We start from the raw sequence: 15,550 nt of genomic DNA, 5'->3' as shown, positions 1-15,550 counted from the left end.
CAGCTTAGTTAGGACCATTACAATTTATTGCAAACACTGAACTTACTTTGTATAATTTGCATCCCAATAGTGCCTGGCCAAACAATAGAATACTGATCTAAAAAATGTTTCAAATGTTCTGAGAATAAGAAATTGTTTGATGTGATATTTCATATTTAAAATAATATTATGTGTAATTCACCTTATAGACTTACATTGCTATAAATTTCATTCCTCTAAGACATTTTTTAGTAGTGGTAATGGAAATACACAAAAGCGGTCATATGCAATTCCTCATTACCTTTATTGTCAATGGCAATATATGACACAGCTGGTTGGAACTAATAACAGCTAGCTTGGGTAAGGCCATGACCTTGCCATTTCTAACAGTTACCACAAAGACACACACCTGTACATAAAAATAACTAAGCATTATTACATAATTTAGTGTGTGTGTGTGTGTGTGTATATATATATATACATATATATATAAACTTCATTAAATCAGACAGAAAATAGAAGTAAAACTATTTCTTGAAAATTCATAATTTTGATTTTCAGTTACAAAGTTATAAAGTATCTTTAAACACACATTCCCTTTAAGCCTGTTTTGATAATTAAATCCTCTTAATTATCAGTAACCAAATACGGACAAGCAAATAATATGCACTAAGACATTGTCTTAAAATTCCCTTTTATCTTATTTCATGGAAATACAAGTTTTGCTCTTGTAGATCATAAATGCAAGATTGATAGAATCTGAAGTAATTAAATGGATTATAATATATTTACCTGGAGAAAGGAGAGCTGCCTTCTGTATAGTCTTTAGTGCGATATTTTTTTCATCTTCTGCTGAACTGCTTCCCATTGCCAACTGATTTATTGCAGTGTACAGTAATGCCTTCTAGATAAGAGAAAAGGATCAAACTGACCAAAAAGCTATGAAAATTTTTATTTTATTATTTCATCATTAATTAACATGTTAAAAATTTCCATTGTTCTAGCGTAAGCTAACCTTTCCATGATTTGAGTCCAGAATATGAGCCACATTTCCTGCTACAGCACCCCCCTGTAAGAGAAAATACTGATTAGACAAATGCATAAACTTTTATGAAATAGTAAACATTAAAACTGATAAAATCTTTTCATTAAATAATTTGAAAGATTCAATTTTATCTCATTTGCAACTTCTGAATCCCTTAAGTATCAATTTATTATTACTACTTTAAAAGAACAGTTTAATATTTTTATGGGAGAAAACCTTTTATACTGTGATCATTTCAACTCTGCAATTAAAATACTCATCAAAGGTTCAAAAGTTACATGATTTTACAGTGGCACCAAACAAATGTACACATGTATAAATGTATAATAATATAAGAGAGTATAGAAGAAAGAAAGGGAGACAGAGAACAATACAAAGATAAACTAGTATGATTTTATGCCACAAAAATACATAGTATTTTAAAAACTCCATAGTCCCTAGTAAAATGAATAACTAAGTCTGAGAGCACCATGAAGCTTACCATTGCTACAATAATCAACTCAATATCCAAAATAATATATATATACATATATGTATATGTATATGTACATATACGCAGCATCATGAAAGTTTTCATAAGGTCAATTTGAAATCTATAATTTTAAAAATTCAACATTTTACTTTTATAAAAGAAAGTGAATTATAAGAATGGTTTCATTTTATATCAGATGTATACTGTACCTTTCATATCAGAAGTGTATCAGACTTTGTACATTAAAAATGCCTAAAACATAAGCTTTAAAATATTTTGAAATAAAACAAAAGATGAATTAAAAAGAAAAAAGTCAACATAGTACAATAGGAGAAGGATTTGGGAATTAAAGCTTGAATTAAATCCTGTCACAATGACTACTAACTGTGATTTTGCACAAGTCACTTACCTTCTATATCTCAAGTTTCCTACTCTATAAAGTGGACAATAATTGCATTTACTTCATATAATTGTTGAAATTATATGACAATATATTAAAATGCTTAGTTACAGTAGCTGACAGATAACGAGTACTTCATTCCAGTGTCTAATAATGATGACCATTTGGGTTCTATGAACCTATGCATCTATCAAAAATAACTAAAACTATGGGATAAAATCTTGCTACTCAAACCATGATCTGCATATCAGCAGCATTAACATTCCCTGGGAGGTTGTTAGAAATGCAGAATATAGGGCCCTACTCAAAACTACTAAATTAGAATCTGTACTTTAATGAAATTACTAGGTGATTTTATTGCATATTAAAGTTTGAGAAGTACTAGGATAAAATATTTTTAAAACATATTTCTTAAAGGCATTGAATAACTGTCAAGACATTAAGGACTTGGGCCAAAACTAAAAAAGAGAAAACTGGAATCTAGAGATGCAAGTGAATCAAATAGAAACAAAACATCTAGCTCTGGATCCAACAATATAATACAAGAAGGAAAACCTTAAGTTTCCTTCTCATAGAAGAAAGGAAAAAGGAAAGATTACATTTTGCCATTTTTTCCCTATTTCCAATGTTCAAACTGATTTTGTTACTTTTAAAAGTAATAACCACAAACTTTTGGGTCTAATTTGGGTTTATTTTATCCCTGATAACTGCCATTTTCAGACTGTTAACAAATTTTAATTGTCACCTTGAAGGACATGAGTCCTAGTGGGACAGAAGTTAAGGCCTAGGGCTCAAACAAGGAAGGTGGTACATAAGGATAAGAGAAAAGGATCTATAATAGAATAGCTGAGACTCAAAGGTATAAATTAGAGATAAAGTCTCAAATGACTTTGTAATCCAGATACAAAGTACCCTGGCTGGTCTAGAAACCTCAGGCTCTACATTGGTAGAGCCACCAAACACCTGATAAAGCAGGTACAGATTCTTTCTATAGAAAGGTACCTTGATCTTAGGCCTCAAATTATTCCTAGAAATAATTTTTAAGTATACATAACCAGGTAAACAAAGAAACAAGGCCACCATGAATAAAAACCAGTGGGAACAAACAACAGAAACAGATCCACAAAGACTTCAGATATTGGAATTACTAGACATGATAAAGTGTTCAAAACATATTTGCTATTACTATGATGTTTAGCTAGGTGAACTACAAAGGGACATATTAACTATAGAAATTAAAAGAATATAGACACTTGAAAATATCTGGCTATTGTGAGCTAAAACACAACATGTAATCCTTTATAGGGTATCAAAATTTTTGTGTTTATATTTATATTTCTGGACATTAACAGAGTTCAAATTCCCATTATCTAGTCTTTAAGAAATTTTTGAAGGGCTGCAGAGGTGCCGCAGTGGTACAGTGCTTACTTGGCATGCATGAGAGTTCAATCCTCAGCAAAACACACACACACACACACACACACACACACAGAGTAAGTAGTTTTTAAATAAAATTATCTTTTGGAATCTAAAACCACAATAGCTAATGTTTATTATATTTTGAACATTACTTTAACATATAGGCATTTACACAATACATATGTGTTCAAAAAAGACCTCCAACTTCTTTGTAGCTTCCAAAACACCCTAAATGGTACAACAGTACAAGGAGAAAACTCAGTCTAGGACTTGTATGAATAATGGAACATTTTGTTAAATGACAAAACTCCCTTCACTGTATTTATTATATTTCAGAAAAATAATGCTATACATTATAATTATGTTTACAATATCATAAGTTATGTTTTTTCCAGAATTTAGAACACTACTCACCTTTGCATTTCGTTGAGCACACTGAGCAACAACTCGGGATAATAGAGACCAAAGAGCAGGATCAGCTGGGTTACTACAGAGATCATCAAAAGTAATGGCCTTAGAAAAGGGAGTTACTTCAATCAAAAAAACTACAACCAACCAACATTTTACTAAGTTTAAAACCTTTCTGACACCTAGGACAAGGTCATATGAATTATCCTTGTATGACTGGAAATGCCTTAAATTTTAGAAAACAAATTTCATATCTTCTCTAAGCATTAAGAGTTCTTAAAAAAATACAAAGAAAAAATCAGCAACAGGAGAATCCCAAAACCACAAAACAAGTAAGAAAAATTAAGAAAATGTAATTATGTTCAAAGAAATGTATTTTACAAGATTAAGGAAATGTATTATGTTCAAAGAAAACACAAAGAGATAAAAAGAATTATAAGAGGATGTACTCTAATCAAAATGACATCATAAGAAGTTTCATATTAAAATAATTTAAGTTTTTGAAAATATAATTAGCAAAGATTATTAATAATTAACTATTGAAGAAAAAGAAATGACAGACATAACATTCTGAAAATAAAATAAACACTATTGATAATGACAGCTTTCTACCGTCCAAATTTTGAGACATTAATGAATACTTAAGTGGCCCCAAGTTCCTAAAGCCATCAATCTGCCCTGTATTAGATAACGGACTAAAAATATTACAAACTGCAGGAAATAAGAGCTTTTACATCAAAATAAGTTTTGGGCTTTTACCCAAGTAAGAGCCAAATTTATCAACTGAATTAAAAAGATCCTTATAGAAAAAATAACTGGTAAAGTCAGTTGCCTGGTCCTATGTATAATTTCAAGGAGCCAGAGTCTGGTTTCCAATATAGACATGGTTACCTCATCTTACTAAAGACCAAGTGAAACAACAGCAGATGGGGTAGAGAGGGAAGATGAGAGGGAAGGGGAGGGGGGATAGTAGGGGATAGGAAAGGTAGCAGAATACAACAGTCATTAATATGGTATTATGTAAAAATGTGGATGTGTAACCGATGTGATTCTGCAACTTGTATTTGGGGTAAAAAATGGGAGTTCATAACCCACTTGAATCAAATGTATGGAAGATGATATGTCATGAGCTTTGTAATGTTTTGAACAACCAATAAAAAAAAAAGAATCAATAAACAGGATAGATTCAAACTAAAAAGCTTCTTCTTGGCAAAAGAAATAATCAATGAGGCAAAGAGAGAACCTACATTTTGGGAGCAAATTTTTGCCACACGCACATAAGATAAGCACTAATCTCCAGGAAATATAAATAACTCAAAAAACTTAACACCAAAAAAAACCCCAAAACCAAAAACAAACAACAACAACAAAACAATAAATGGGCTAAGGAGCTGAACAGACACTTCTCAGGAGAAGAAATACAACTGATCAACAACTATATAAAAAAATGTTCAACATCTTTAGTAATTAGAGAAATGCAAATCAAATCTACTCATCCAGTCAGAATGACAGTTTATCAAGAATACAAGCAATAATAAGTGTTGGTGAAGATGTGGGGGGAAAGGCACACTCATACATTGCTGGTTGGACTGCAAATTGGCACAACCAATCTGGAAAGCAGTATGGAGATTCCTTGGACAACTTGGGATGGAAACACCATTTGACACAACTATCCCACTTCTCAGTTTATACCCAAAGGACTTAAAAACAGCATACTAAAGGGACACAGCCACATCAATGTTTATAGCAGCACAATTCACAATAGATGCCTTTCAACAGATGAATGGATAAAGAAACTATGCTGTATATACAAAATGGAATATTACTCGGCATTAAAAAAAGAATAAAATTATCGGATTTGCAGGTAAAAAAAAAAAAAAAGACCAAGTGACAAACATAACCACATTACCTGTGAACAGCTTTAGACGCTTGCCGTTGTACTGCCACACTGCGGCCTTGGAGTGCATAAATAGCTGAAGTAAGAAGGCACCTGTGATAATCACTGTCTTTGTGTTTGATATGCTTCAGTAACTCATTAAGTGCTGCTTTAGACAGTGTAGCATCCTGCATTACCAATCCTAGAGCACACAGGGTTTGAAGGCTTTCTATGGTTGGTTCCTTTAAAATAGAGCTGTAAACACAGTTTTATAACTGCTTGTTAGCTATCAGTATAGTAGTTTTATCTATAATAGTAAAAGACGATTAATACAAAAAGCACTTTACTTAAAGATTCATCAAATAAGCCAGTTTTAACAGTAATATAAGAAAACTTTCTTGGCTTTTATAGATAGCAATTTCTCTGACTGATAAAAAGTGCTAATGGCTTTTCGTAGACCTATAATAGCCAAATTTCTTCTCTGGTCATTCTGTCCATTCTTTAGAAGCAAATGTAAATCAGCTTCTTTGGGTCTCAGTTCTAGTTAAATAATTAGAACAAATTTGTTAAAATGTTCAGTTTCAATAAGATCCTGGAAGGCATGAATAGTTAAAAAAAAAAAAAAAGAAGAATCTGTTTAATATAAGATCTGATTTTTATCATTCTGATAGAACTCTTGTCCTATTTGCTTGGTGATACTGAAACCAGCACTTTACATAATAAGCACAATGTAGCTACATCCAGTAGGCTTCAAATAAACATTTTTATAATTTAAGGAGAATTTAAATATCGTGAATGTAAAACATACAATAAAAAAATGTAGATTTTTTTCCTTTTTCACCTGTAAAATGTGAGGCTTATTTAGACTTAAAGAAGAAAAAGTAAATAATTTTTAAGAATATTAATTTAAATGAAGAATTCTTAGCTCTCTACAAACTAAATGATACTTTTAAATAATTATTATGAATTGTGTACTGTAATAAAATGAAGAAGCTTTCAAAAGCTTTTTAAACAAAGTTCACTAAAATATAACAAAAGCATTTATACTGGTCTTTGAACCATTTGTTGGAAGGGGGAATTAATTCTTTTGCACTTAATTTTGATCATCGGGTATAAAATCATGAATTTTCCTAAGCAGCTCTGGAGTAAGTAGCTTACTTAAAATACCTACAGTAACCCTTCACAATAAAGAATTTTAAAAGGTAGAAGTAAAAACCTGGAGTATGATGTCAGTGTCATTTCTATCACTATAAATATATACTGCCATTTGGTACAACAAAGAAAGCATAAAAGTATATAGCAATATATAAGTTTTAATATTAATAACAAAAGAAATTCCAATTTGTGCCTTCGCTCAAAAGGAATAAAACCTATCTACTCTAATACTAATATGTAAATCTAAATCATTACAAAAATGAATACATTCCAGTAACAAGCAAACATGTACTGAAATGCTCAGTACCTGCATGTTGCCTTTTACCATGTTCCAGGGATTAACATGTGTTTATTCAATACTGTAAAGTCTATGAAATTGGCAATTAGATTTTTTCCCCTTATATGATGAATTTACTCCTACTCTCCCCATATAAGCATCTAGGATACTGCTCAGTTTTCAACATACGAATGGCAAACAAGACCAATAAATCTTATCTCTTCATAGAAAGTCAAAGAATGCCAAGAAGGTAGGAACTGGAGCATTCAGTAGTGCTACTTGGATGATGACATAAAAAATCAAATAGAAACAGAACATCTAGCTCTGGGTCCAACAATATAATACAAGAAGGAAAACCTTAAGTTTCCTTCTCATAGAAGAAAGGAAAAAGGAAAGATTACATTTTGCTATTTTTTTCTCTATTTCCAATGTTCAAACTGATTTTGTTACTTTTAAAAGTAATAACCACAAATTTTTGGGTCTAATTTGGGTTTATTTTATCCCTGATAACTGCCAATATTCATTAGCAACTGTGAGTCTTACCACAAATTCATGTACATTACAAGGATGTATCCATGTAAAGTATCTGGATTGTCGTTTAAATTGATTAGTTTTCTCAAAAAAGCAAAGAAGAACAGAAAGAATTTCTTACTTATTATACAAGGGAATGACTTTAATTAGGCAGGATTAGATAAAAGTATTGCAATGAATAACTAAGTTAAAAGCTGATCTACAGAAGTGGCTCTCAACTAGTACCATCTAATCATTTCCCTTCCCCCTCATTTGAAGGGAACAGTTATGGAGGCAATTTTTTTGATTGTCATAATGAACGAGGAATGATATTAGCATTTAATGAATGGGAGGCAGAGATATAAGTATTCTGCAGGGGAGGGAAACTTGTGTGCTATTAGGATATGTATCAGTCAAAATGCCAATAAAGTAGTCAATGACAACCAATGTCCAAGGACATATATTGATCACCTCCTGCTCTGTAAGAAATTTAGGCCAATTTAAAAAAAAAAAAAAAACTCAAAAAGTCAAAAAATATTACATAAATAACCAGAGGTATCAGAGCTATTATCTTATTAACTTGACCCAAAAACATAAGAATAGTTACAAATTCCATTGGCATAATTGTTTTTAAAGACTCACTTTCAAAAGAACTTTTTTTCAGGTTAACTTTAAAAGGAAGGAAGGGAGGGAAAAAAGTCTCATTGGGGATCCAAGAGTTCAAAAAGTAAAGAGTTACAATTGCCTTCATTAAAAGTTTAAGCTCCTACTACATCAGTTATGTAATCAATTACTCTTAAAAACAAACAAAATAACAACATCATCATCATCATCATAAAAAACATACACAGAGCAGAGGATAATTTTTAAAGATTGGGAATCCAGATCTGAGAATTAAACCATGATATCTAGCTCCACCTGTGATTGTCAATTCAGAACCACCTGAAAGTTCCTGAAACACTTAGAACTTCATTTTACATTGCTCCAAATCTTAACCTAAATATTTAAGTATCAGGTCATGTTAAGTGTTGATGTCATCTATACATACCATTTGAATAGCAGTGACTTGGCTATATCCATTTTTCCTTGTTTATATTCTGTTATTGCCAGAGCTGTCAAGATATAGGCTTTGTCTTGCTCTGATTCAGCAACAGACAAGGCTCTTTCATATGCTGTCACAGAGAATTAGAAACAAACAAACTATTAAAACAACTTTGACTGAGAATCCCATTTTTCAAAAAGACCCAACTAAAATCATATCTTACTGTTCCCTTATTTTAAAGTAGACAGAATAAAAAACTTATAATAATCCACCTTGGTTTAGCATTTCCAAGGTGAGTCATGGTGTGATTGGGATTATTGTGTGATAAGCCCCATCTTCTAGTACCATCTAGTATCTAAATGGTAGAATCTATGGAGAGGTCTGAGTCACTATCTCTAAGAGCCACCTTTAAAAGCCAGAAGTGGAGGCCTGTAGCCAATGAAATGTCATCAAAGTTTCCAGTACAGACCACCACCTCCATTAAGCAGAGGATATTTAAATGAGCTACACACATGTAGGTGGGGCCCATATATATAAAAATTTATCAGTTAACATTTTTGGAGAAACCAGTATCTACTATACCAACTTATATTCATGTATCAGAAATTTTCACTTAAGCAGCATAGAATAGTAAACACCTACTTTCAAATACTAACTCACATGTCTACCATAAATGATCTTGGCCCTTAGTTCCCTCATATGTAGAATACTCAGCTCATTGCTGAGTATTACTAAAAGACTAGTCACCATTATAACATACTACATGAGGTAATATGTAAAAAGTGACCATTATGATTCCTGACTACTAGTCAGATTTTAATAAATACTACAACCCTCACCCCCATCTCAATAAACATCTTTCTTTATATAAAAAGCTCATTATGATAAACACTGGAAAAGAAATATCCTTTAAGCAACAGCCTTACCTTTGCTGCTCTCTTTATATAGCCCCTTCTTAAATAAAGCCAATGCAAAGCCTATGAGGTCTTCTAACTCCTCGAGAGGTATTGACTTAAAAGCCTGGATAGCTTTGTCGTATTCACCAATGGAACTAAGAAACAAATACAATTTATTTTTAATGTAAAAGAAAATTTTGGCTTGCAGCATCAAAATAGAGAGTTATCTACACTAGTACTTTTAATAACTTTTCCTTCCCCTCCCTTTTTATAGTGGCAATTCAGTAAAATATAATCTACTTGTGTTAAAGATGCAGAAAAGACTGAAAACAGAAGGCATATCACAAATAGAATGTACCAAGGGGATTTTAACTTCAATACATTGCTTTTTAAAAATTACATGTGAAAAAGAATTGTCTCTAACAAACTTTAATTAAATCCCAAGTTATAAGAATAATTTCAGGTTGACGTTTATACAGAATTCTAATTTTTTTAATTATTATTTTTTATTTTTATTATGATTTATTACATATGACAGCAGTATGCACTACAATTCATATTATACATATGAAGCACAATTTTTCATATCTCTGGTTGTACACAAAGTAGAGTCACACAATTTGTGTCTTCATACATGTACGTAGGGTAAGATATCCATTTCACAGAATTCTAATTTTTTAAGCTTAATACATTAGTTAAATAGCATCCTATGATTATAATATCTCAGACAAGCTTAATAAGTCATAAGTCAGAATCAAACCCAATCTTGGTGTAAACTATTTATCTGCAAATAATTTTTTTTTTTGGAGGGCACAGAGAAACATTAAAATTCTACAGATAATACTATTCATTATCTTTTTGTGTTTAATAGAGAGAAAAGTATAAATTGTTAATATATGGTACTAAAGTACAATGCTTACTAATAACAGCAAAATAACGGTTTTGCTTACTTAAAAAAGAAGAGAACTTATTTACATAAGCTCTGCTGCCACCATCTGAATAGAAACAACATCTCCTAGATTTTTATTTCTGGTCAAACACCAAAATCCAAATCTATTTTTATTTATTGTGTTACTGGAAATCTTTTTATAAAATTTTTCCTCTTGAAGGATATGAGTAGGAGCTAAAAACATAGGCAACTTTGCTTCTAATATTAGTTTTTAAAAACCCAATGAATTTATAAAACCAATAAACTCAAATTTGGTAAGTATTTTGATAAAGGAAGGATGGTTAACTCAGATTATATATGAATACATACATATATATTAAAAGTATTTCTTTAAATGAATAGTCTTTTTAAAAATGTGATTACTTTTGTAGAGAGAAAAAAAATTAAGCTAGGAGTGGTGGAGCATACCTATAATCTCAGTGACCCCAGAGGACAAAGCAGGAGGATCACAAGTTCTAGACCCTCCTCAGCAACTTTGCAAGGCTCTAAGCAACTTAGCAAGATCCTGTCTCAAAATTTAAAAAATAAAATAAAAAAAGATGACTCAGTGATCAAGCACCTCTGGGTTCAATCCCTGGTACCAAAAATTTTTGTTTTCAATTTTTTAAAAGAAATTAGAAAAGGCCATACAGGGTTTCAGTTTCATAACTTTATAACCTGAAGCAAATTTGACAGAATTTTAAGATGTTACAACTAGTGGTAACTATTCATTAATTGATTCTCTCTAGTTTATTACTAAACAATGCTTGCCTATTCAACATATCATAATAAAACCACATTTAAAAGAAAACAGATGTCCTATTTTCAATGGGAGATATAAATTTTCTTCTAAGATATTTCCATTACATTAAATATCAAAACTAAAAAGAACAAACACTTTACTCCATGTAATTTTTTACAATATCCATCCTCTGCTTGAAAAAAATCTTGGATAGAGTTCTACCACTGCTTAAATGTTAACAGTTAAAAGAACTGAAAGGACAAACAATCAGAAGATTAAAATTTTCCTGTTTGTGGATATGATTCAGTTACACAGTAATAAAGGAAAGGAAGCGGCTGCCTCAAGTCTCTATTATGTAGTTCCTTTATGTATGTCTCTATTATTTAGCTACTTTAAACTGGATTGCTCAATTTTGGAGCAGTTACAAACTTGAAATATACCTCCTTGAGGCATAAACTTTCCTCTAACAATATTTCTATTCTCTGGGCATTGTTCTATAACTGGATTTTAATCTTGTTTTTTTTTTTTTTTTTAAAGAGAGAGAGAGAGAGAGAGAATTTTAATGTTTATTTTTAGATTTTGGCGGACACAACATCTTTGTTGGTATGTGGTGCTGAGGATCGAACCCGGGCTGCACGCATGCCAGGCGAGTGCTCTACCGCTTGAGCCACATCCCCAGCCCCTTTTCTTTTTTTTTAATTAATTTTTTTATTTGTATGACAACGAACTGCATTACAATTCTTATTACACATATAGAGAACAATATTTCATCTCTGTAGTTGTATACAAAGTATATTCACACCAATTTATGTCTTCATACATGTACTCTGGATAATAATTTCCATCACATTCCACTATCATTTATAACCCCATGCCCCCTTCCTTCCCCTCCCACCTCTCTGCCCTATCTAGAGTTCATCTATTCCTCCCATGCTCCTCCTCCCACTATGAATCAGCCTTCTTATATCAGAGAAAACATTTGGCATTTGTTTTTTTGAGATTGGCTAACTTCCCTTAACATTATCTTCTCTAACTCCATCCATTTACCTGCAAATGCCATGATTTTATTCTCGTTTACTGCTGAATAATATTTCATTTGTATATATATGTCACTTTTTTTTTTATCCATTCACCTAACTGAAGGTTGGTTCCACAGTTTAGCTATTGTGAATTGTGCTGCTATAAACATTGATGTGGCTGTGTCCCTGTAGTATGCTGTTTTTAAGTCCTTTGGTTATAGACCAGAGAGGGATAGCTGGGTCAAATGGTGGTTCCATTCCCAGTTTTCCAAGAAATCTCCATACTGCATTCCATATTGGCTGCACCATTTTGTAGTCCCACCAGCAGTGTATGAGAGTAGCTTTTTCCCCACATCCTCGCCAACACTTATTGTTGTTTGTCTTCATAATAGCTGCCATTCTGACTGGAGTGACATGAAATCTTACTTGATTTGCATTTCTCTAATTGCTAGCAATGATGAACATTTTTTCATGTATTTGTTGATCGATTGTACATCATCTTCTGAGAAGTGTCTGTTCAGGTTGTTGGCCTATTTACTGATTGGGTTATTTGGGTTTTGGGTGCTTAGAATTTTGAGTGCTTTACATACCCTGGAGACTAGTGCTCTATCTGATGTGTGAGGGTAAAGATTTGCTCCCAAGATGTAGGCTCTCTATTCACTTCATAGATTGTCTCTTTTGCTGAGAAGAAACTTTTTAGTTTGAATCCATCCCATTTATTGACTCTTGATTTTAAATCTTTGCCAAAGGAGTCTTTTTTCCTTTCCTTTTCTTTTTTTATTTATATATGACAGCAGAATGCATTACAATTCTTATTATAGAGAAAACGATTTTTCATATTTCTGGTTGTATACACAGTATAGTCACACTAATTTGTGTCTTCATACCTGTACTTCAGATAATAATGATCATCTCACTCCAGCATCATTAATCACCACATGCCCCGCTCCCTTCCCCTCCAACTCCTCTGCCCTATCTAGAGTTTGTCTATTCTTCCCATGCTCCCTTCTCCTTATCCCACTATGAATCAGCCTCCTTATATTAGAGAAAACATTCGGCATTTGGTTTTTGGGGATTGGCTAACTTCACTTAACATTATCTTTTCTAACTCCATCCATTTACCTGCAAATGCCATGATTTTATTCTCTTTTATTGCTGAGTAATATTCCATTGTGTATGTATGCCACATTTTTTTATCCATTCATTTATTGAAGGGCATCTAGGTTGATTCCACAGTTTATCTATTATGAATTGTGCTGCTATAAACATTGATGTGCCTGTGACCCTGTAGTATGCTGTTCTTAAGTCCTTTGGGTATAGACCGAGGAAAGGGATACCTGGGTCAAATGGTGGTTCCACTGACAATTTTCCAAGGAATCTCCATACTGTTTTCCATATTGGCTGTACCAATTTGCAGTCCCACCAGCAGTGTATGAGTGTACCTTTTTCCCCACATCCTCGACAACATTTATTGTTTGTCTTCATAACAGCTGCCACTCTACTCTGACTGGAGTGAGATGAAATCTTAGAGTGGTTTTGATTTGCATTTCTCTAATTGCTAGTGTTGATGAACATTTTTTCATGTTGATTGATTGTAATATCATTTGTTGATTGATTGTACATCATCTTCTGAGAAGTATCTCTTCAGGTCCTTGGCCCATTTACTGACTGGGTTATTTGGGGGTTTTTGGTGCGTAGCTTTCCAAGTTCTTTATGTACCCTAGTGATTAGTGCTCTATCTGATGTGTGAGGGGTAAAGATTTGCTCTCAAGATGTAGGCTCTCTATTCACCTCACAGATTGTTTCTTTTGCTGAGAAGAAACTTTTGAGTCCATCCATTTATTGATTCTTGGTTTTAATTCTTGTGCCACCGGAATCTTATTAAGAAAATTGGGGCCTAACCCACATGATGCAGATTAGAGCCTACTTTTTCTTTTATTAGATACAGAGTCTCTGGTTTTATTCCTAGGTCCTTGATCCATTTTGAGTTGAGTTTTGTGTATGGTAAGAGATAAGGGTTTAATTTCATTTTGTTGTATATAGATTTACAGTTTTCCCAATACCATTTGTTGAAGAGGCTATCTTTTCTCCAATGTATGTTTTTGAAGCCTTTGTCCAATATAAGATAATTGTAATTTTGTGAGTTAGTCTCTGTGTCCTCTATTCTGTACCATTGGTCTACCAGTCTGTTGCGGTACCAATAGCATGCCGTTTTTGTTATTATTGCTCTGTAGTATAGTTTAAGGTCCAGTATAGTGAAGCCACCTGCTTTACTCTTCCTGCTAAGAATTGCTTTAGCTATTCTGGGTCTCATATTTTTCCAGATGAATTTCACGACTGCTTTTTCTATGAGGAATGTCATTGGGATTTTGATCAGAATTGCATTAAATCTGTATAGTGCTTTTGGTAGTATGGTCATTTTGATATAATATTAATTCTGTCTATCCAAAAGCAAGGTAGATCTTTCTACCTTCTAAGGTCTTCTTTGATTTTTTTCTTTAGGGTTCCATAATTTTCATTATATAGATCTTTCACCTGTTTCATTAAGTTTATTCCCAAGTATTTTACTTTTTTTTTTTTGAGACTATTGTAAATGGGGTAGTTTTTTTGTTTCCCTTTCTGAGGATTTGTCACTGATATACAAAAAATGCATTTGATTTATTTATGGGTGTTGATTTTGTATCCTGCTACTTTGCTGAATTCATTTACTAGATCTAGAAGGTTTTTAATCTTTTTAAAAAAATAATCATTAAAAGTCTTTGCAACCTGAGGATAGTTCTGTAGTTCCCTCTTCATAGCCCACCAAATTCTTTTCTATTGTTTCAGAGGAATTCCTCAACTGCTAATGTCTCTCACTAGTTTAAGAATACATTAACAATGTAAAAAAAAAAAAAAGAATACATTAACAAATCAGAATAAATCCAGTTCTTCTTTCAGTTAACTTTTCAGTTAAATAGGTTTCTACTATTAGAGACAACAACTACTTCTCCTCAAAAATGTCTCTTATCCAGTCCACAAACCATTAGTTTTAATTCTACTCTGTGTAAGGCACATTAGGATTTAGCATTATTATAGGTACAGAAAGTGTAAAGATAGCCTGGTACTATGTACCACTGTATCCAACATGACCCTGCTCTGGACATTGATCATCACCTTACCAATTCCATAGCTTTACCAGAAAATTCCAACAGATTCACAGAATTAATGAGAAAAATATGCTTACCTCAACAATCTGCCATAATTTCTTACTGTAACATTATAAGTATCTTGATCTTCTTCAGTTTGTAGCAACAACATTGCCCTTAAAAAAGGACAAGGTATTTTAACTATCTCTGTAGAACAGCATTGTTTTACCCTTCCTGTCTTGGATGATCACAGATTG

At 32.4% G+C, this 15,550-nt stretch overlaps 1 protein-coding gene across 3 annotated transcripts in view; it reads right to left on the bottom strand.

Moving 5' to 3' along the window:
* SKIC3 (SKI3 subunit of superkiller complex) overlaps positions 1-15,550 on the bottom strand; it is a 106,043-nt gene that overhangs the window by 33,749 nt on the left and 56,744 nt on the right. For all 3 annotated transcript variants that reach the window (XR_014020338.1, XM_081278516.1, XM_081278517.1), the window contains 7 exons: positions 15,392-15,469; positions 9,510-9,634; positions 8,590-8,713; positions 5,633-5,854; positions 3,730-3,802; positions 995-1,048; positions 772-883 (listed from right to left, as the gene is read on the bottom strand). Coding sequence is in view for 2 of the 3 variants with exons in the window: in XM_081278516.1 (XP_081134642.1) it covers positions 772-883; positions 995-1,048; positions 3,730-3,802; positions 5,633-5,854; positions 8,590-8,713; positions 9,510-9,634; positions 15,392-15,469 (788 nt within the window). In the remaining variant the exon portion in view is untranslated. The remainder of the gene's footprint in view (positions 1-771; positions 884-994; positions 1,049-3,729; positions 3,803-5,632; positions 5,855-8,589; positions 8,714-9,509; positions 9,635-15,391; positions 15,470-15,550) is intronic.

The sequence above is a fragment of the Spermophilus citellus genome (genome assembly GCF_964194105.1).
Source record: "Spermophilus citellus genome assembly, chromosome: 1".
Lineage (NCBI taxonomy): Eukaryota > Metazoa > Chordata > Mammalia > Rodentia > Sciuridae > Spermophilus > Spermophilus citellus.
Note: the sequence above shows the minus strand (reverse complement) of the source record. Positions and strands in the feature narration are given on the sequence as shown.